We start from the raw sequence: 23,856 nt of genomic DNA, 5'->3' as shown, positions 1-23,856 counted from the left end.
CCTTTTTTTCTGTTTTTTTTTTGTGCACAGGGTTTCCAGTCACAGCTGAACACATTGTGAATAGTTTTGTGTAATAATTTATTTATATATAGGCTATATATATATATGCATATACATTACGTAAAAATATATTATCTTGTCCATAATTTACATATATGAAAATATTTATACATTCTCTGTAACCCATGTTCACGTTTTATAACATGGTGTTATTGCAATTGTTACAGTAATATATTGATGCTTTTTTAAAGTTATTTAAAAAATAGAGATAAAAGTAGCTTAGACATTTATATAAAAATCTATTGTTTTCGGCCAGATTTGGCAGGTGTGATTTTAAAAACGAGGTATTAGAGAGTTAAAGCAACTGCATGAACCATGAATAACCTCAAAAACACAAAAAAGGAGGCTGTATATTAAAAAAAAAAAAAAAAAAAAAAAGTGAGTAACCACATTTCCTTCTGTTCTTCGATAAAACGTGATGAAGACAATCTCAAATCGTTTTACACTAGTACTCGAGTGCTTTATTGCTTGGGGTGGTTCGCGCGCTCAGATGAGGGACGGACAGGGTCTAAGAGAAAGGGAAACCCCTAAACTATAAAGCTCAAAGACAGAGACACGAAACTCCTAAACTAAAGCTCAAAGACAGAGACACGAAACTCCTGAACTAAAGCTCAAAGACAGACTCTACACGAAACCCCGATCACCAGAGACGTGAGTAGCTCTAGCATCGTACAATTTACTTTTACCAATTTAAATACCTGCTATTAGTTTATAGATGTTTTGCCACGAAACCACTAAAACCCAGCCAACATTGATATGTGGGCCCCATATGGGTTATATCTGGGCAGCATGGGTTATATGTGGGCATGGGCTGAAAATGGGCAATTTATGTGGGTCCCATGTGAGTTTCACAATATGGGTCCCATATAGGTTTGAACATATGGGACCTTTATGGGATCTATGTGGGCATGGGCTGAAAATGGGCAATTTATGTGGGTCCCATGTGAGTTTCACAATGTGGGTCCCATATAGGCTTGAACATATGGGACCTTTATGGGATCTATGTGGGCATGGGCTGAAAATGGGCAATTTATGTGGGTCCCATGTGAGTTTCACAATGTGGGTCCCATATAGGCTTGAACATATGGGACCTTTATGGGATCTATGTGGGCATGGGCTGAAAATGGGCAATTTATGTGGGTCCCATGTGTGTTTCACAATGTGGGTCCCATATAGGTTTGAACATATGGGACCTTTGTGGGATCTATGTGGGCATGGGCTGAAACTGGGCAATTTATGTGGGTCCCATGTGTGTTTCACAATGTGGGTCCCATATAGGTTTGAACATATGGGACCTTTGTGGGATCTATGTGGGCATGGGCTGAAACTGGGCAATTTATGTGGGTCCCATGTGTGTTTCACAATGTGGGTCCCATATAGGTTTGAACATATGGGACCTTTGTGGGATCTATGTGGGCATGGGCTGAAACTGGGCAATTTATGTGGGTCCCATGTGTGTTTCACAATGTGGGTCCCATATAGGTTTGAACATATGGGACCTTTGTGGGATCTATGTGGGCATGGGCTGAAAATGGGCAGTTTATGTGGGTCCCTTGTGTTTTCACATTGTGGGTCCCATCTATAAAAATATGGTACCTTCGTGATATGTGGCCAAAAATTATTTCACACACTTAAAATACATCTTTAGACCTTTAAACTTTTGGTTAATAGTCACTTTTTAAACATGAATATAATAATAACTACTGGGTCATTTCATGTCAACCATGTCCCCGGCTCGAAATTATTTAGATTTTGCTCATATTCTGAAGTAAAAAAAAAAAAAAAAATGAAAATAAGCAAAATAAAAAAAAATGAGCTAGGGAAGTTTTTGAAATTTGGTTTATTTGACAAGGAATGACCCTACTTTTTAAATTAAAATTTGTGAATTATTAATATTATATTAATATTATTATTAATATTACAATGTTACCCTGCCTATGCATTTATCAAATGCATTTTTCTTTTAATGCACACATTTTAGCAGGGACAAAGACCTTTTTTTTTTAATTGTAGATTTACATCGGTCTTATTTTGACCTACTCTCAAATCAACGCACCTTCCGCTCGACCAAGTAGTCCGGTTGCCTTCAATTTTTAGTTTGGATATTTTTTTCACATAATATCATATAATAATATTATATGTCATTGATCTTGAATGATAATAAGCGTATATTTACATTTATAATTGTAAAAAATGTAAATATTCGAACAAAAGGAATTCCCGCTCTGGCGCAGGGATACAGTCTCCTCTAAGCACATGGAGCTGCAGCACGGCCGGAGTCTACTTTCAACGGTTGACGCAGGACGAAGTCGGAGCGAAAATAAGCAGGTATAAGGCATATTTTCTAGAAATTATATTATTATTCACGGTTTCAAGTATTGGTAATTGTTTTGACAGTTTAAATGACCTTTAAAATAATGTGGCCTTTTAAATGATGATGTTGTATTTTTTTTTCTGTCCGCGTCGGCGTCTGTAAGGCTTAAATTATGCTATTTTTGTTGACGGATCGGTGTAGTTTTGGGTATTGCCTGATATTAATGAAGTAGGGTTCTCAGTTGTTGTTTTTATGCTTTACTGATGCATTTTGTGGCCGTCTAGCCGCCATTTTTCACCTGAGGGGAAACAGAATTTCCACACAATTTATAAAAATAACCGCGTTTGAATGGCAAAATACTGAGTTCTTAAGGTATCTGACATAACGTGCTCCTAAAAGCGGACAAATGCTGCTTTCGAACGCCAGTAGGGTGGATTTCAAGTAGTTTTGAGACCACGGTTCTTTAGGCCTGTCTGTGCGCGCGCTTCGAGCATGCGTCCTGACAGATCTTTTTCACAGCATATTGGCGCTAATGACTAGCCTATTTTAACATCAAGCCTTTACTTAATCATTTATTCATGTATTTTTTTCTTTAAAGGGTTAGTTCAACCAAAATAATGACTTTATTTCACATTTTCGTATCTACTGCGTCACGGATGCGCGTTCACAAGAGTACCACGACGGATGCGTGCGGCGGCGTGGGCGCTGACCCACATTCAGCGTTATGACGTTGAACACATGCGTCGTGCCTCGTTTACACGCGAAGAAAGACGCACGCTGTGAAAAGCTATTTAAATCTATTGATCTGGGTCAGCGCCGCCACACGCATGCGTCGGGGTACCTTATGAATGCGCGTCCCAAAGTGACGCAGTAGAGACGAAAATGTGGAATAAAGTCGTTATTTTTGTAGTCTTTGTGCACAAAACGTACCTTCGTAAGGTAACAAATCTTTAACAGTAGTAGCTTTAAATCGTCGTATTGCCCTGACCTAATATTACACACATACTGTACTGCAGTTAAACATTTGATAGTGCTCTTAGGCAATTTATAAAGGATTATAAATTAATTTGTACATTGATGTCAGTTACATTTATACATGATTTTATACATTGATTGCTCTCTATATAAAAGGAACTGTGTATATTTAACAAGTACTGTATGTAGATCATTGTTTATACCATATATACTATTGAAATTATTCTAAAATTTGTTTTTAGATAATGGAGTACTACGGTGCAAGTTCACGTACTACACGGCGACGAATCAAAACAAAAGTGCAAGAACATTTAATGAGCTTTGCTGTGGATGCTCTGGAAGCTCTTGATGAAACTGTTGAGCAAAGTGTGAATGATGAGCAGGTTTTTGAAACCGACAGATCAGATCAACTGAATTTGACATTGGATAGTGATGAAACAAATGACTCATTTCAAGATTCTGACGAAGAGAAAATGGAGCCTCAGCTTGACATGAAGACAAAATTGGCTGAATGGGCAGCTAGTCGGAATATCTCTCAGTCTGCTTTGTCAGAATTGCTGCACATACTTCTAAATGAAGGTCTTAACTTACCAAAAGATCCAAGAACTCTTATGTCTACTTTAAAAAACTGTGAAGTCAAAAAAATGGGAAGTGGAAGTTATTATCATTTAGGCCTTTGTAATGCAATATGTGCAGAGCTGAACAATGCACAAAATGTACTCACAGACACATTAACTCTAAGACTGAATGTTGATGGAATACCACTTTTCAGAAGTTCCAATGCACAGTTGTGGCCCATACTTGGTAAAATTAAGGAGCTACCTAGCTCGAAAGTGTTTATGATAAGTCTGTATGCTGGCCCATCTAAACCACCATCAGTTCATGAGTACATGAAAGATGTTGTTGAGGAATTTAAAAGACTCACAGAGGAAGGCTTGTACTTCAATGGGAAACATTACAGTGTTCCCTTGCCTGATGCATTTATATGCGATGCTCCTGCAAGAGCGTTTCTCAAATGTATAAAAGGTCACTCAGGTTACAGCTCTTGTGAGCGTTGTGTGCAACATGGTGTTTATTTAAAGGGAAAAGTAGTGTACCCAGACATGGAAGCAGCCCTGAGAACAGATGCCCAATTTGATGAAATGTTAGATGAGGAACACCATCGTGATATGTCACCTCTTCGGGAGTTGGGAGTAGGTTTAGTTACATCTTTTGTACTTGATTACATGCATTTAGTGTGCTTAGGAATTGTCCGTAAGCTTGTTTCACTGTGGATCAAGGGACCCTTGACATGTAGGATTTCATCAAGTGTTCTTTCTGTTGTATCTGAAAACTTAAAACGACTTAGGCAGAATATGCCTAGGAATTTCTCAAGAAAGCCACGATCCCTTTACGAATATAGTCAATGGAAAGCCACAGAGTTTAGGCAATTTTTGTTATATACTGGCCCGGTTGTGTTGTTTAATGCATTTCCTAAACGTGTATATAACAACTTTTTAGTCTTATCAGTTGCCATAAGAATTCTTTTGAGCCCAGATCTGTGCAGTGACTATTGTGATTATGCTGAAACGTTGTTGAAGTTTTTTGTCACAAACTTTGGCAAAATCTATGGATCTGAGTTTCTTGTTTATAACACACACAGCCTTATACATTTGGCACAAGATGCTCGTAAATATGGTGCTTTGGACTCTGTATCGTGCTTTCCCTTTGAAAATTATTTAGGCCATTTGAAAAGGATGGTTAGGAGACCTCAAAATCCGGTTGAACAAATTGTGAGACGTGTGGATGAGAAACAAGCTTTTAATAGGGACTCAAAAGGAAGCTCAACATTGGAAGAACATCTCAAACAGCCACATTTCTCTGGACCTACTCCACCAGGATTTTCCACATGCACACAGTTTAAGCAATGCCAATACAAAGGAATGACCATCTCCTGCTCTCCAGGAAACAACTGCTTTGAGATTAGTAGCAGAGTTGCCCTTGTTAGAAATCTTCTGGTCTCTCCCATGGCAGACATTTTTGCTGTATGTGAGTTTTTTAATACAGGAACATGTTTTTTTGACTACCCTGTTGCTTCTTCAAGTTTGGGAATTACTGTTGTTTCAGCACTCACTGGCCAGCTTTTTGTTGTTCCAGTGGCACAACTTTCAAAAAAACTTGTTCTTCTCCCTATGACTGATGTGTATGTGGCTTTACCTCAGCTGCATGATTACTGACTCGGTACTTTAATGGTTCAGAATGTCCCTTTATAGCGTAGTGGAGTTCACTGACGAGTACACGGACAATGGAAGGACTGTCATTGATGTCATCCCTACAAGCTGGATAACTGGACCAGAAAGAGAAGAATGCTTTTGGCCAACTGGTAGGACTGTGCACATCAGCAAGGCTGTTAAAAAACTACTAACTCCTGGAGCAGACTGGGCAAAGTACAGCATACGTGTCATAGGAAATGCAGGTAACTTAAACAACCTGGTTTAAAAAAAAAAAATGTCCTGTTGCTCTAAATGTATTTAATTTTGTTTTTTGTTTTTTACAGACACATATGCTGCAGCAAGGGCTAAACTTAGCAGGGCAGAAGATACCTCAGATTTACAAACTGACACTGAAGTGCCAATGAAGCGCAAAAGATTGTGAGTTAAAACTTGTTTTCTCCATGTTAGTCGGGGTTAGGAGCTATACTTCACTGTGTGCATAATTATTATGCACATTGATATTCTGGTCATATTTTTTTCCAAGCACATTTGACCAATTCCAAACCACATCATTCTTAATAACTACTAATAATTTTGTATTTAATCATTTAAATATGATATATCATTGTCCATGAAGGCTGGGAAGTAAAAAAAAATCATATCTAGGTGTGCATAAGTATTAGGCACATTTTCTTTTACAGATAAAAAAAAAAAAAAAAAATCCCCTTGAGAAGGATGCAAAACTATAATTTGCAAAGTTAAGGCATGACCATTGGACAGGGAAATGCTCATTGGGTCAGCGGTATAATGGTATAAATTCTGTTCAGTTTATCGCAAATACCGATCGTTTCGTGTCACGAGCCGCAGGGTGTAATCTGGAATTGTCTGTGCATGTTGTTTTTTGTTTTTTTGTTTTTTTTTTACTTTCAAAGGTTTTTATTTTATTTAATAATACACATTTTCTGAAGTTGTGGAAATTTGTGAAATGATATATTCTCTTTATTTTTATGACTAAACTATCTCCATCCCGATACGCAACTATACGCCACAGTGGGCGCTGCTAGACTGCTATCCCTCACAGCCTCGTTTTCGATTAAAAATGGCGGAGGGCTGAATAAGGCGTATAGGTTCTATTGTAGACACGGTGTTAGTCAAGATAGACCATGTTTGAAAATAGCTTATTAAATCTTTAAATATTAACTATTTGGTGCTATGGTGAAGAGTATAGCAAACATAAATATCTAAATGGCTATTGAAACATTGGCCACGTATACACTAAGTTTCAGGAGTGACAACTGCATTTAAATGCGGGAATGAGTCCCGCAAATTATCGTTTCATGTGTACAGAACAGCAGTTTGTAACCATAGCAACATTTTGCCATCTTGCGGGCATGAAGAAGAATTTAGCTGTTTGGTATCTGCCTTTTTTTTTTTGGCTAAAGACTCATGTCTGTTGATTTTAACTAAACTACAACTGATAGACGTGCCATATTTAGTTTATGCTTGGGAGGCTGCTTTAGAGGGTGCTGTCTTGCTGTATAAAAAAGGTACTTGTAGGTTTGTGCAGGTAAATAAATGCATATTTATTTATTTATTTTTGATAAAATGTGCCTTTTAAGGACATTTATTCAAAATGTTGGTAACATTTTACAATAAGGTTCATTAGTTAAACATTAGTTAGTGCATTAACTAACATGAACTAACCATGAGCAATACATTTGTTACTGTATTTACTAATCTTTATTAACATTAGTTAACGGAAATACAGTTGTTCATTGTTTGTTCATGTTAGTTCACACTGTATTATCTAATGTTAACAAAATTTTAATAATGTATTAGTAAATGTTAAAATTAACATTAACAAAGATTAATAAATGCTGTATAAGTGCAGTTCATTATTAGTTCATGTTAACTATTGTGGTTAACTAATGAACCTTATTGTAAAGTGTTACCAAAATGTTTTTACTGATTTTTATCTTTCAAATATCTTTTTAGGCCAAATAGAAAATTTTTTCCTTGCTCAAGCGAAGAGTCAGACTGCACTGAGGATGAACTACCACCCACACCTCCCCAACAACTAAACATTACCGCTACAGGCCCGGCCGTACAGAAAGTCACCACTACAGGCCCTGCCACTCAGAGAGTCGCCTCTACAGGACCTGCTGCTCAGAAAGTCACCACTACAGGCCCTGCCACTCAGAGAGTCGCCTCTACAGGACCTGCTGCTCAGAAAGTCACCACTACAGGCCCTGCCACTCAGAGAGTCGCCTCTACAGGACCTGCTGCTCAGAAAGTCACCACTACAGGCCCTGCCACTCAGAGAGTCGCCTCTACAGGACCTGCTGCTCAGAAAGTCACCACTACAGGCCCTGCCACTCAGAGAGTCGCCTCTACAGGACCTGCTGCTCAGAAAGTCACCACTACAGGCCCTGCTGCTCACAGAGTTGCCGCTACAGGACCTGCTGCTCAGAAAGTCACCACTACAGGCCCTGCCGCTCAGAGAGTCATCACTACAGGACCTGACCCGCAGAGATTTGTCACTTCTGATTCTGCCATGTTCATCAAGGTTTTAACGCTGTTGGAAGAAGTGAAGGAGACCCAGAGGGTACATAGCAATATGTTAAATGCTTTGCTTAAGCAACAAGATCAGCCCTTGCCAGAGGTTCCTGAAGGAATTGACTTCCCTATAACAACCACTGAAGACTTGGAAGCAATGAACGAAAAATTGCAGGACCCAAGATTGATGTCCATTGTTGTGAGTTCATGTTCAGAGTTCACACTGCTTGTTGGTTTTATTTTTGTGTGGTGATCCAGGGCGTGAATTTCAGTGTGGGTGTTGTGCTTGCATGCTCATTAAGAATTTTCTGTTAGGGCTGTGCAATTAATCGAAATTTGGTTTCGATTTTCGATTTCTGCTTCAAACGATCATGAAAATGCAGTAATCGAGATGAAACTATTATTGCGCCCCATTTCGCCCCTATACCAGTGGTGCGATTTCGCTCCTCCGTAAAAAACTAATTTCACATGCAAATCAGCAAAACCATGTAACGTGACTTTCATAAAACGAGACGTGCTTGATTTATTAATGTTTCTTTGATGTTGTGCTTTTAATAGCGTGTTCTGTGTGTGCACTCAGAGACGGAGCAGAACACAGACATGTAAAGTTATCTTTTAGATCAAGGTGCGCCTAAATGGTCAAATACACACAAAATATTTAAAAATCAGGCGCTTGGTGATTATTCATATAAACCCTTGTCCGTTATGTCTTAAATGATCATAAACGGTTGAGAATGAAAGTACGAGTGTAACAGTATATAGCATCCGTGTGGCAACAAATAATATTCCTTCTGCCATCTCTGAGCTTAATATTAATAAAACATAAAAATACAAATAGAAAAATCACTCACTGCTCTTGAATGAAGGACTTTTGTAGAAACAAAGCATGTTTAACTATTACAGTGAAGATGCTGTTTTATTTTACATTCAAATAATTACACTTAATTTCTGTAGTATTGTTAGACTACTTTAGACTTGCGTAAAATTATTTAAACATTTTTTTAAAAGGACTTTTTTTTCTCATTTGTATCTTTTTTTTTTCTGTTGTATTGCTATCTTTAAATTAATCAGTAATATAACGTTTTGGACCCAGTCATAATCGTGTAAAATAATCGTGATTTCAATATTGACCAAAATAATTGTGATTATGATTTTTGCCAAAATCGAGCAGCCCCCTATTTCTGTTTATATACACCCAAAGCATGCACACATAAGACTGTCTCTCAGACAGTGTGTCTACTGAATTGAGTTCTTTTTAGTGACTCATGGCTTGAAATTTTCTGATACACACAAAAGTCATTATATATTATTGGAACATAAACAGTGGAGAAACTGTGTTTATTCATAGATAAGTATAGGTAGATTTCCTATAAGCGGCTGTTTTTTTAATGTAAATTTATTCTATTATGTTAAAAATGTCAGTACCATCTGGTACTGAAGTCTGTACTTTTGGCAACACTGTAAGAGAGAGAAAATCTAAAATGAAATTCAGGTTCTGTGATCACTTTGCAGGTAAACTGATTTACGCATGTTATCTACAAATCATTTTGTTTGTGTTTGTACATAGGTTGCAAAGGTAGCAGATATTGGTGGTTCTTCACTAGATGATGCTACCAGGAGGATGATGAGATTCCTAATTTCAAATGAATTGGCCATCCAGTACAACCTTTTTGGCCGTCATGGAAAGAAAAGATTTCGAGATCTGCGCCTTTTTGATGCCATATGTGGTAAATGTGCTTTATTTAACTACTCATACAGATTTGTGTGTAAAGCACTTTTCACAATACACTTATGGATACTATTCTCAATGTAATATTGAAACATTCGGTACGGCATCCACGTATCAATAACAATTATAATGCCATTTATTTTATTTTTTTACTATTTGTACGGCACTGCAAGCGAAGAATTAAAGAAGCAGCGCATTGTTTGTGGTAAATATGAATGTTGGATTGACACAAAAATGTAGTAAATAAGTAAATAGTATAAATAATAAATTTATATAATTAAAATCAATTGTGTTTCACAGTTACACGGTCTGTAGATTTTTGGCCAGGTTTAAAGGAAAAGGGCATTTTTAGATAACCCGGCAATAATAGATGGCACTCGTGGAGGTAGGAAAACTAAGACATTTATGAACCACATTTATGAAATTATAAATAATTTGAAAATGTGTAATAATTTAAACTAAATGATTCTACATGATAAAAAGATCTGTAATTTTATCACAGATATTGCTTTCTATGATCTGCGATCGGTGTTCGGCATCAAAAATCCTGAATTTTAGACCCCCAGGGCTCTACGCTTACTTTTTTTTTCAGTTGTGACTTGTTTCAGACTGCTTTTGAGACAAAACGGCAAAATCAGGCAATAGTGTTATAGTCAGACAATGTAAGTCACTGAATAATAACTTCATGTTTAACTGCTGTATTAAATCAATATCTCATTAACAAACTCCCTTTAAAATTCTTAAAAGCTATCAGTCATCTTAGTTTGCAATATCACAAAACTGTATTATAATCAATGACGCTCTCTATACTGCACAATCTCTTATTTACACTCGGTCTACACTTAATGAAAGGATTCGTGAGATATGTCTGTGATGCATAACTCAACGTTGCAAAAACACGTAGAAAGCTTTATAGCTCACCTTAGTGCAAACAAAAAAATGCTGATCGGGTCAGTCGCACATGGTGCTCCTAAATATTTTTTCACAGTCGCACATAGTAATTTTCTGTCGCAAATGCGAGTGAAATGGTTGTACTGTAGAGCCCTGACCCCTGAGCAAGGCATCAAACCCCCAACTGCTCCCCGGGCGCTGCTCAAGCTTGTAATGTTAGAGACATTAAGCATCAGTTTGTTAATATTTGGCTTGTTATTCTATTTTGTACAGGAGTAAAGATTAACAAATATGGGTAACACTCTATTTTATAGTGTTCATGCTGCATTTTACATGTACTTATAATAGAAATAAATTGTGCATTGATTTATGCAAATAATGCATTTTACATGTACTTATTATAGAAATAAATTGTGCATTGATTTATGCAAATAATGTAAACCAATTCCTGATCCAGACCCTAAAGGAATTCTTTACCTCAAAATGAAAACAGTCATCATATACTTAGCCTCATGTCAGTACAAACCCATAAGAAATTCATTCCAGTGGAGGGACAGAAATCTCTCAGATTTCATAAAAAATATCTTCAATTGTGTTTCATGGGTTTGGGAAAACATGAGGGTGAGTAAATGACAGTTTTCATTTTGGGGCGAACTAACCTTTTAACCCTATAGTAAGTAAATGTTGTTAATTAATATTACTGAGTACTTAAATGTACCTACTCTGTGACGAGGACACTATAAAATAAAATGTAACCATAGTACAGGGTTTCCGCGGGGTCTTAAAAAGTCTAAAATTGAAACATCCAAATTTTAGGCCTTAAAAAGTCTTAAATTCGCTGTTCTAGGTCTTAATTTTACACAGGTCTTATTTTTCCGATGTCCATGTAACGCTACCTCTTATGCTCATTTAAATTCTCTTTTTGTTGTGTCCGTGGTGTTGTAGTTCTTTATTTCATTATTCCAAATATAATTTGCTGTATTTAAACTACAAATGAGACCAGCATGCAATAGCCAATCAGCTTTCTGTTATTGGCCCGAGTCTCTCTCGGATTGTACCGCAGAAGTAAAACAAACTGCCTGATTAAAACTGACGTGAGAAACAACTAGCGAAGCATCGAAAGGCAAGAAAGATTTATATTTTAATATATTCAACGTAAACAGAAATTGATAATGGATGGTGTATTTCTGGTCTATTTGTGACATACTTTAAAACAAATGAATGTAACAGCATTCTAAAGAAACACACTGAGGTAAAAATTTCAAATGTATAGTTTATTTATAACATGATATAGTTCAGTAATGTACCAAGTGAGCTTTTTGCTGAAAATTCTCACAATTTAGAATGTTACATTAATTTTAGCTCAATAAAAAAGTAGTTGGTCAAGTAGTTACTTACATATTAGGTCAATATGCAACATTAACAGAAGCATTCTCCTAGAAACGTTTTGATAATTCAGCGTTTTGATCGAATCAGTTGAAATAACTCGCTCATGAAGTGACTTACCGCCACCTGCTGGTAATTTAGTGTGTTTAAAAGTATGTCTCCACACCCAACATTTATAATGAATATATTTATAAATCAATAAATGTATTTAAAACATTAATCTCACTTTTAATTTTGCAGTGTAAATTATGTAATCTCACTGCTAACAGCCATTTAGAATTTATCGATAAATTCATAAAATAAATTTCAAAGGTAATGCATACATTTCAAAAGTAAAAAAAGGCCTTATAAAGGTAAATCAAATATGCAGATTTAAGATGTAAAAGCTAATAGACCACTGATGAAAATATTGCTTCAGAATTTTTTTTTTACATCAGATATTTATTTCTAGTGGTACTTTTATGGGGATTTTTTTGTGTGGAATAGTATCTGCTGATATGAAAAGTTCACAGTATATCGTAATAATAAATTTAATTTATGACAGCCATGAAATTGTGTTTACTTTTTACTTTAAACACATTAAATATTACTTATATGCATGTAATATAATATAAATTTCCATTACAGATTTCGGTCTTAAATTTAATATAAGGTGGTATTAAAAAGGTCTTAAAAAGTCTTAAATTTCACTTGTTCATATCTGCAGAAACCCTGATAGTATGTAGATGGACATTTCAGATGATTATATGTGTAAACTTTTGTTTCTATAGGTGGACTAAAGAAGAATGCGATGACCAAAAGCGTGAACCAGAAGGACATCGAAAATGCACTCTCGAAATGGTTCACGGGGGCTAGAGACAGGGGCGGAAAGAGAGCAATCAGGTCACAGCAGTCTTCAGGACTGTGATCAATTTTGTGTCCATCCATACAAATTTGAGACCAAATATTGTAATACTGGTATTGTAAGTAAAACAGTTTTTGTCATTGATTTTTTAAAAGGGTTAGTTCACCCAAAATTTAAAACTATTCTATCTGTTCTATTGATTTAAACCAAGGGTGTCAAACTCTGATCCTGGAGGGCCACAGCCCTGCAGAATTTAGCTCCAACCCTAATTAAAAGTACCTCATCCAGCTAGTGAAGTCATTCAGGCTTATTTGAAAACTAGATGGTATGCGTGTTGGAGGGTTGGAACTAAAATCTGCAGGGCTGTAGCCCTCCAGGGGACAACTTGAATTAAAAAAGCTCCATTTATATTGTTTCATTTTTTCTTTCTTATTTTAGCTGTTCTATAAAAATGTTTTTGTGTTCCAAAAATGAATACATTTCTGATGGATTTGGGTGAAGGTATGTAATGACAAAGTTTTCATTTCTTGACTGTTTGTTTTTGTTTGTTTATTAGTCTTATTTTTTAAATGTTACATACGTTTGTTATGTAAAACCAGCTGTTGGGTTGTAGCACCCTGTTTTAAAATAAACTGGTAATGTTGGTGTTTAACACTACAAAAACTTGAAGTTTTATTAAAAATATCTGAATTGTAATAAAGTATTTGATATACTGAACTTTTACATTGTAATTACTGATTTATTTTTTTTAAATTGCACCTTTCATGTTTTGTAATTTTGTAGATGAATGAACAGTGGAATATTCAAGCAGAAAACTGACAATTACCTAACTAAAATGTTGCTTTTATCAATTTATCATTTTTTTTTTAAAATATCACAGGTAAATTAAAATTTGTATTTATACATTATAAATAATTATACTGTTCAGACATGATGCTTCAAAAAACCTCCTAAGAACATGCACATATAGACCATGGGGCCAGTCGGGCTTTATGGATGTTGCCCAGTTGGGCCCCATTTAGGTTCTATATAAGATTTACGTGGGCTAATTAGTAAGTGGAATCAGGCCCTATGGGCTGTTAATATGGGCCCTATATGGGTTTGTCCATGGGTTCCATGTGGGCCCCATCTGAATTAACCCATATAAATCTCATATGGGGCCTGACTGGGACTAATGTGGGGCCCAACTGGGCAACTCATATAAGACCCATATTGGCCCCACTTTGGATTGTTGACTGGGTTATAAGTGGGGCCAATATGGGTCTTATATGAGTTGCCCAGTTGGGCCCCACATTAGTCCCAGTCAGGCCCCATATGAGATTTATATGGGTTAATTCAGATGGGGCCCACATGGAACCCATGGACAAACCCATATAGGGCCCATATTTACAGCCCATATGGGGCCCACATGGGCCCCATGGTAGAATGTTGGCTGGGAAGGACACGGTGAAGAACAAATACACTGAAAAAAATGATTCATTGACTTAGTTGAATTTACTAAAAATGTGTGTACTAACAATATGTTAATTAGTTACACATAATTGATTTTAGCTACATTTAAACAAATGTAAAACAAATGAGCGAAGTAACGCAACAGTTTTTTTTTTTTTTTTTGTGAGATAATACAAAATAATTGCCGAATAATTTTCCACCACCATGTGGCCTTAGGGTTTCCGCATGTAACATACTTCCGTATGTATTGTTGCAGTGCCCTTATATGTACACGTTTGTACCTAATTTAGAAGAACCTTTTTAAAGGAGACCGTCCCAGTGTCAGTTTTTGTACTTTTTTTTCTGAGAGGTAATGTTCTGAGGAACAAGGTCCTGTAGTTTATTAGAAGTAGCTTATAGTGCAAGTCTGCAACAATTAGTCTGTAAATCCTATTTATGTCACACATACGATGTAGCCTACATTTTAGGACATCCTCAGCCTTTTTGTCTGAGGCTGTTTCGTCTGATGCCTAATTGTAGGAGACCTGACACCTGACATTGTTTTTCCTGAGACCTGAAGCTTTTCAGTCTGAGGCGCGATGCCGTTTTGTCCATGACTGAAGCCTTTTAGTCAGGCATGATGCCTTTCTATGTCTGAGGTCTGAGGATGTCCTAAAATGTGTACACACACGATATTTGAAACATTTATCGTCCTCATTAATAGGCTAATCAAAATACTATTCAATATTTCACTATTTTGTGCCACGTAGCCTATCGTAATTGTTTCTGGCGAGCACGGGAATCGTTTGCTTTGATCAAAGTTCGCACACGTTTATGGCGGCAAATCAATGACTAAAATAACCGAGCGCACGCACAGCTGACGCTGGCGCGCGCGGTGAATAACTTCCGCGAGAGGATAACAGATCTACACGCAAGGAAACGGGAACTCGCGAGCTCATTCAAACCCTGCGCGCGCATGACATCTCCTCTGCACGCAGTACAAGCTCTCGCGCGCGCGCATGATCATTCCCCACGCTTTCGCGCTTGATCTCCTCTCGCCTGCTGGTTTTGCTCGCTCCAACACTAGAGCCAGCCCTGATTGGCTGCTTAAATCTCAATTTAAAAGAATGTCCAGTTTGCGGTCTTTCTTTCTTTTGGCCATTGGTGGAGAAGAAGTCATAGCACGTTTACTCATGGTTCTTACATGACTTTCAACCGAGGAGGTCCTTCAGAAAATATCAGAAGCAGGCATAGAAGTAACCGACGTCGAGATGAAAGGACATGAAATGGACTTTCAGGCAAATGACATTTACTCGGATGATAATAATTTATATGTCACAGTTAGACATTGAGTTTAAAATGAAATGTTGGAAAATGTGAAAATGAAAAGGATTTAATAAATTCTGATTTTAATTCAGTGTGTGTGTAATATATATGTATATATATATATATCATTGTTGTCAACGATTGTACCCTGTCAAAGCCAATTTTGTACCATTTTTGAAGGGTCCATTTTTGTATTGTTAAATAAAGGTACAAAATTGTCACCACAGGTACAAGATTGGTCTCTTAAGGTACAAATCACAAGGGTACAAATATGTACCCTATGCCAAGGGTACAATATTGTACCCTTGAGGGTACAGCCCCAGTGACAAGCCATTGTACCCCTAAAGGTACAATTATGTACTTTATTTTCTGAGAGTGGCTTGTTTGAGATGCGCCTTGCCTCGCCTGAAATGTATGCGAGAGTAGGCGGCTGCAGTGAGAGGAGGAGTGAAAAAAGCACAGGCAAGCCGGACAGATCTCTTCTCGCAGTGGATCTGACACCTGTGAGATTAAAGATGGATATCGCGGGATTCACGCTCGTGCACAGTGTTGCTAATAAACTGGAATTTAAGTTCTGTTGCATTTATATGAAAATAAATATAATGAACAAGACACCCAAAGTAGCCTACTTATTTAATTCCATTCCAAATACATGTTTATCAATCTTTTTTTCTTTAGTACAGACATGTTTTTTTGTGTGTTTTTTTAATAAAAAATTACATTGCATAACCCATAGAGATCACACTGTCAGATAGTTTGGGAATATTCACTCATAACGTATACACATAAACCATGATATCAGAGTTTTAAAATCAAACATTTTAAAAGAGAACAATACATCCCTTGTGAAAAAAAAGTGCACTTAAGTGTACTTTTATAAAGTGTACTTATTACATAAATAATGTACTTTAAATATATACACTTAAGTGTGAATTAAATGGCATCTTTTCGGCGCACTTAATGCACATTAAGTGTAATTAATTTCAAATATATCATATATTAAGTTGAAATAAAATGTAATAAGTTGCCATTAAGAGTGATTTTTTGGAACAACTTAATTGGTACTTTAATACAACTTTATATCTTCTTTCATAATTGCTTCTAATATCTTAAAAATATAGTTAAAGTGCACTACACAATATAATGACATGCAATTAATGTGATTTAAAATATACTTTAATGTCAGTTAACAATACACTTAAGTGTGAATTAAATGCAATGTTACAATCAACAAAAACTAAATGTAAAACCCTCTAAATTTACTGACAAAATCATCTCTAAAAGAAATACATAAAAACCTTTCTGTTGATGCACAAGAAAACCCAGAGAAACACTATGCATAAACACAAACAGTTTTGGAAAGAGACCTTTGGGTAATGCTTTACAAAAATATACTAGTAACCTACTTCAGTTAACATGAACTAAGAATGAATAATACTTTAAGCATTTATTAGTCTATAATAAATATTAACAAATGAGACCAAATTAAAAGTGTTACCGAACCTTGTTATTTAGCTCTTAAAGGGATACTCCACTTTAAAATGAAAATTCTGTCATCATATACTCACCCTCATGTTGTTTTAAACCTGTATGAATTTCTTTCTTCTACTGAACAGAAAGAAAGATATTTAGAAGAATGTTAGTAATCAGACAGTTTTTGGTACCATTGATTTTTGGACTATTTTTGACTATGGAAGTCAATGGTACCAAAAATCTGTCTGGTTACTAACATTCTTCTAAATATCTTTCTTTCTGTTCAGCAGAAGAAAGAAATTCATACAGGTTTGAAACAACATGAGGGTGAGTATATGATGACAGAATTTTCATTTTAAAGTGGAGTATCCCTTTAAACCTTTACCAGCACCAACATTAAACAGGACCAAATGCTTACTCCAGCATTACAGTGAATCTAAGTTCGTCTAAAAAAAATATTTGTCACCCAATTTTTTAAGTTGTTGGAAAGTGCTGTTTATGTCAATGTCCCAGATGCTCTCCAGAGTATATGTGAATGGAAATGTTTCAAAGATGCAGGAAAGTCAGAAAAAATGCCTTGAGGAAAAAAACAAAAACAGAAAATTTGTTTATAATACAGATCCAGTCCATTATTATATTTGGCTCAATTGAATGAAAGAGATACGGTTGCGCTTCAAAGTTGATATACACCTTGCAGTATCTGCAAAATGTTAACAATTTTAGCAATAATAGGGATCACAAAAATGTATACGTTTTATTTTTATTTAGTACTACCCTGATGAAGCAGTTTATTCTGCAAGGTGTATGTAAACTTTTGACTGTTAACTGTTGATGAATGTGTGATGTGATTGATTACCTCAGTCACCAGGGCCACATCTTAGTAGAAAGCTGCAAGGTTCCTTCTATTTCCCACAAACACCAGGATTCCACTGACTACACCATCTTTACTGACCCTGGGCTTAAAGTGATTCAAAATAGAGAACCTTTTTATTGCTACTTTACAGGGAATTAAGCATAACTTTATCAATTACACAAATATAGATATACTGTATGACCCATGCAAACCCAGGACCAATGCAAATTAAGAAAGGTATTCTTACATTTTAAGCTTGCCCCACATCTTCATGAAGGATGTTCCTGTTCCTGTATTTACCACGGTTGACACAGCAATGCTGCAAGCCTTCTTCCTTTGGTTTGTTACCTATAAAATATATGATGATTATAGGGGCATGTGTAAATGCACAGGTGGGAATTTATTACTTGCACATGCAAAAGATTCAAAGCATTTAAAAGCTATAGGGATAGTTAGTGACTTGAAAGTAGTGTTTTAGCTTGATCAGGATGTGCTGTCATGATAAATCTTGTAACATCACCTCATCAATACAGGTCTGTGATTCCACACTGCTTGCACTGTATCTCCAATAACAAATATGAACTGATCCTGCAAAATGAATGTTTAAATCCAGATAAATAAAAAATAGTAATTGAACAACTCTTTAAATACAAAATGAAATTGAAAACTTTACAAGCATTTTTTTTCTAGAGGTGGGTAATATATTAAATATTTATGGTTATAAGTGATTATGATTATGTGGTTATAAGATTGATTATTTGTATTAAATGTATATAAACGTCTTCGAGTGTTACAATATTGGATCAGCATTCAGCAAATTTTTAGTAGTGCTAGCTTGTTTAAAATAACTTAAAAAGTTGGTTTAGTTTTTAAAAAAAAATCAGCAACCAAATTCCTCGAACACGACCACACACGCCTTCCTCACATTACAATGTAAGACATTATAAGAATGCAATCATATATAAATTATTGAAAACATGATTCATTCACCTCCAGAGTCTATTGAGTTTATAATATCTGCGATTAAAATGCACTCAGCAACTGACATGTTACGGTGAAAAAAAAAAAAAAGAACTAAAGCAGCAGCCATATCACCCTGTAGCCCAAGACTGGTTGCCCACTGAAGCTAAGCAGGGCTGAGCCTGGTTAGTACCTGGATGGGAGACCTCCTGAGAAAACCAGGTTGCTGCTGGAAGAGGTGTTAGTGAGGCCAGCAGGGGGTGCTCACCCTGTGGTCTGTGTGGGTCCTAATGCCCCAGTATAGTGACAGGGACACTATACTGCCAAAAGAGCACCGTCCTTCGGATGAGACGTTAAACCGAGGTCCTGACTCTCTGTGGTCATTAAAAATCCCAGGATGTCCTTCGAAAAAGAGTAGGGGTGTAACCCCGGTATCCTGGCCAAATTTGCCCCTTGGCCTCTGTCCATCATGGCCTCCTAATCATCCCCATATACTGATTGGCTTCATCACTGTCTCCTTTCCACCAGTATGGCTGCCATCGCATCATCCAAGTGGATGCTGCACATTGGTGGTGGTTGAGGAGATTCCCCCATCTATGTAAAGCGCTTTAAGGTCTCAGAAAAAGCGCTATATAAATGTAACGAATTATTATTATTATAAAGAAAGCATCAAGATATACTTGACTGATTATCTGCAGCATAACGTCTCATCTGCAAACAAACATCCAAACGTGGTGCTCCTTTTGTTCTCTTGTTTGGCTAGCTTCAGTATCATCACGGATCGCAAACGGATCGCAAAACATAGCGCATTTTTCAAACTCTAGTGAAGTAGTGCGTCATAATGACGTAGTATTCCTCGCGCATGCGCATTAAACAACATATTCATATATCATGCATGGTCTATGGTTAAATGTTATTTCAGCTTTTCTGTTGTTCTAACTCATTGTGTTGTTAAACTCTGTAAGTTCACAAAACTTTACTCATTAACCTAACTAAAAGTCAATCTTTTTTCCAATGTAGTGTAGTGTGATTAAAATTAAATGTATTTTAACTGAATTTAAATGCAAATGAATTTTGTTTACATTTGTTTAACTTTTGCTCGCAATTAATACAATTAAATGTGTGTTTAATTGACTTAGAACAACATAATGATATTGAAAGTATTATGTTCACAGATGTAAAGTAGCTACAACACATTACTATTAGGCTCCTCTCTTATATTACATTTTATTTTCAAATATTATGTAGAAAGCTGACACTAGTTGAGTTCATAGGGCAAGGGCTGGTGATAAAAATGTCAACAATAAGTTGTACTGGATTATACTGTATAAGCAGATGTATTGGAAAAATACATTTCAACTGCATAATGCACACAGTATATATTATAGACAAAACACATTTAAAATACATTAACAAATTAATTTTGGACAACACACTTGAGTTGGAATTAAAATCAATTATTTTCCATGTTTTCCATTAAAACTGTTATTTTATTTAATATATATTAGTCAATACATAAAAATAAATTTCCTTTAATAACTTTAATAAATTTAAAACACTATAAATCATAATTATTTAAAATGTATGTTTAAGTAAAACTTAGTACACATTACAAAGTGCATTTTTTAAAACATGCACTTAAGTGTGTTTATAAATATTGTCATGAAAGTGTTCTTTCTTTAAGTAACATTTAATTAGACATTATTAAAAAGTGCATTTGTAAAAAGTGCACTTAAGTGTGTTTATAAAAATTATGATGAAAGTGTACTTTCTTTAAGTTAAGCTTAATTAGACATTATTACAAAGTGCATTTTTAAAGTGTATTTAAGTGTGTTAAGAAATATTGTGATGAAAGTGTTCTTACTTTAAATTAAACTTAATCAGATATTATTACAAAGTGCATTTGTAAAAAGTGTACTTAAAGGTATAGCGGAGGATCTTTCCGAATTTTAGATAAGAACCGCCCTCTCCACTTTTTGAAAAAAAGCACATGCGCAACACTCTACCTGCTCCCGAGAGGGAACGCCTATTAAACGTGTGCGAGGTTCTCCTCGTGCACGCTCTGTTTACAAGTTGCTGTCGGCATCGCTCATACAAGATTACTTTCCAAAAGAAGATTTGCACTTTTTCTCCAAATAGTATGCCCAACTTTACCTGTCGAGTAGAAACTTCGCGACTGAGGCATCAGTGGGAAGCCCAACCTGTGTTTTCAGCGCACGCCATCGTGTGAAACAATCTCCCAAAAACACTCTGATCTTGTTTCTCTCTTCTGAGGCCTTTCTCTTCTTCTCATACAGTTCGTACAAACTTTTTCTCTTGCGACCCTCAGACATTTTCAAAGGACCCGGTGAAACGGCGAGCTTCAATGAATGGCTGAGCTCTAGCTCACCACACATAAACACCTGAAAGTGCGCATGCGCAGAAAGCGAAAACTAAGGGACGAGCACGTACGACGGCCTTACGTAAACATATCACCAGAATGATTGACACTTAGGTGGACCAATAGTTTACACTACCCACCCGGAAAAAGAAAATCCTCCGCTATACCTTTAAGTGTGTTAAGAAATATTGTGATGAAAGTGTCCTTACTTTAAATTAAACTTAATTAGACATTATTACAAAGTGCATTTTTAAAAATGCACTTAAGTGTGTTTATAAATATTGTGATGAAAGAGTACTTACTTTAAGTTAAACTTAATTAGATATTATTACAAAGTGCATTCGTAAAAAGTGCACTTAAGTGTGTTTATAAATATCATGATAAAAGTGTACTTTCTTTAAGTAAAACTTAATTAGACATTATTACAAAGTGCATTTTAAAAAAATTATTTAAGTGTGTTAAGAAATATTGTGATGAAACTGTACTTACTTTAGATGAAACTTAATTAGATATTATTACAAAGTGCATTTGTAAAAATTGTACTTAAGTGTGTTTATAAATATTGTGATGAAAGTGTACTTTCTTTAAGTTAAGCTTAATTAGACATTATTACAAAGTGCATTTTTAAAAATACACTTAAGTGTGTTTATAAATATTGTGATGAAAGTGTACTTACTTTAAGTTAAACTTAATTAGATATTATTACAAAGTGCATTTGTAAAAAGTGCACTTAAGTGTGTTAATAAATATTGTCATTAAAGTGTATTCCCTTTAAGTACACATAAGTGGTCTTTAATTTTACTTTTATTATATTATCTGCAAGTGCACTTTTCAAAAAGTATACTTTTATTATTTTAAGTACACAAAAAGTGCGCTTTAAATACAATTAAGCACACTTCTTTTTCACAAGGGATCACGGTTGTTTAAACCAATGAGCATTAAGCTGTGTCGTCAGCAAGTCGTTTACCATCGTGCTTTTGATCAGCACAGTCGGTGGAGAGCAACTGCGCCCGACTGCAGAATCCGACACGTGCGCCTTGTGATCGCGAGAGATTTTTGACATAAGTCAGCATGATATCAGAGCAAGGCGAACCGCGCTCGGACACATTTCTAACCGGCATGCATCTCGCGCTGATCACCGGTGATCGGTTCTGCGCAGATTTTGCTCATCTCAAACAAGCCTACTCTTATTTTTGGCAGTCGAGGGGCGGGACTTACTGTTTTAATAACCTCAAATGTCATTGGTTACTTTTCCGGAAGTCAGTTGTGATTGGACGCCTGTCCAATGACTCGTAATTCACTTTACTTCAGACATGAGACATCACTTGATTTGTTTTATTTATTGTGGTTTATTAATGTGTAATGTGATTTAATGCGTTGTTAATATAGAATAGATTCATACCAGATACTTTATTAACAGGAAGTCTTACTAGTGATTGCATTGTGTTGCTTTACATACTTCCGTGGTAGAATAACATCACTATATTTCATGTAAAATAATGATGTTTTAAAATTGAGCTGGCAACACTTCCGCGATAAACACGTTGTGAAACTTTTAACTGTGTTGCTATAATCTCTCTACATTTGTGACAATCTCTTATATAATTGATCATGCTTGAGTCACACAGACTTCAACATTCAGCTTGCAAAACACAACAAAGGTAACAATTTAAAGCGATCTCTGGAAGCTTTTTTAATGTTTTATTGAACTTTCCCAATGGGAGAATTCAATAGCAACATCTTGACACATTTATTTTACACATTTTCACATTGTGTAGGTATAAATTGAAACAACAATCATTTAAATAAAATAAACAAAACAATAGAATAAAATAAAATAAAATAAAATAAAATAAAATAAAATAAAATAAAGGGCATCACAAACATTCATTTATCAGAGATACAGTTTTTTGATTGGGCTTTTTTGATTTTTCAAAATTTTACAGATTCTAAATACATTTTAAAGGCTGTTTTTTCCCCTAATAACAAAAACAAATCGATAACATTTTTTCTTTTGGAAAAGTCATATTCATTTGAATGAAGAAAAACAGATGACAATTTTTTCTCAGACGCATATCTGGCATTGCGTCATTTGAATATCCATTCGGATTGGTCAGTTAGACTGGGATTAAAGATAGACTGGAAAACAGACAGTGTGTGAAAGAATACACAAATAACAACAAAATATTAATTTTGTATATTGTTTGCATAGGAGCAACATTAGTGGGCAAATCATTATAAACAACCAACTTTATCAGCTTCAACATTACTAACTTTCTCAGCCTTCCTCGCCTTATTAGATGAGACTCATGAGAGGATGTTATCAGATTAAAAACGAGAATAGTTGACCAGTTCTGTCATTCATGGTTTCACAAAACAGGTTTAATCGAAAACATATATCATTTTTAATCTCAACTTTAGTTTCCTGTATATTTGTGCACAGGGTTTCCGGTCACAGCTGAACACATTGTGAATAGTTTTGTGTA

At 35.6% G+C, this 23,856-nt stretch overlaps 2 protein-coding genes across 3 annotated transcripts in view; both read left to right on the top strand.

Annotated features, from left to right (window-relative positions):
- LOC311077627 (caspase b-like) overlaps positions 1–23,856 on the top strand; it is a 28,427-nt gene that overhangs the window by 623 nt on the left and 3,948 nt on the right. Inside the window, exon 1 of one of the 2 annotated variants that reach the window (XM_084106204.1) lies at positions 613–711. The exons of the other annotated variant lie outside the window; for it this stretch is intronic. The gene's annotated coding sequence lies outside the window, so the exon portion shown is untranslated. Of the gene's footprint in view, positions 1–612; positions 712–23,856 lie in introns of those variants that run through there. 2 annotated transcript variants of the gene reach the window in all.
- On the top strand, positions 2,300–13,974 carry LOC311077620 (uncharacterized protein). Its single transcript, XM_084106194.1, has 6 exons — positions 2,300–2,388; positions 3,592–5,804; positions 5,886–5,979; positions 7,537–8,296; positions 9,665–9,824; positions 12,874–13,974. The coding sequence occupies exons 2-6, from the start codon at positions 5,588–5,590 to the stop codon at positions 13,008–13,010; spliced, it is 1,368 nt and encodes a 455-aa protein (XP_083962320.1). The 5' UTR covers positions 2,300–2,388; positions 3,592–5,587; the 3' UTR covers positions 13,011–13,974.

This window comes from Abramis brama (genome assembly GCF_963993115.1).
Source record: "Abramis brama genome assembly, chromosome: 2".
Taxonomy (NCBI): Eukaryota; Metazoa; Chordata; class Actinopteri; order Cypriniformes; family Leuciscidae; genus Abramis; species Abramis brama.
This window is presented reverse-complemented; position numbering and strand designations above follow the sequence as displayed.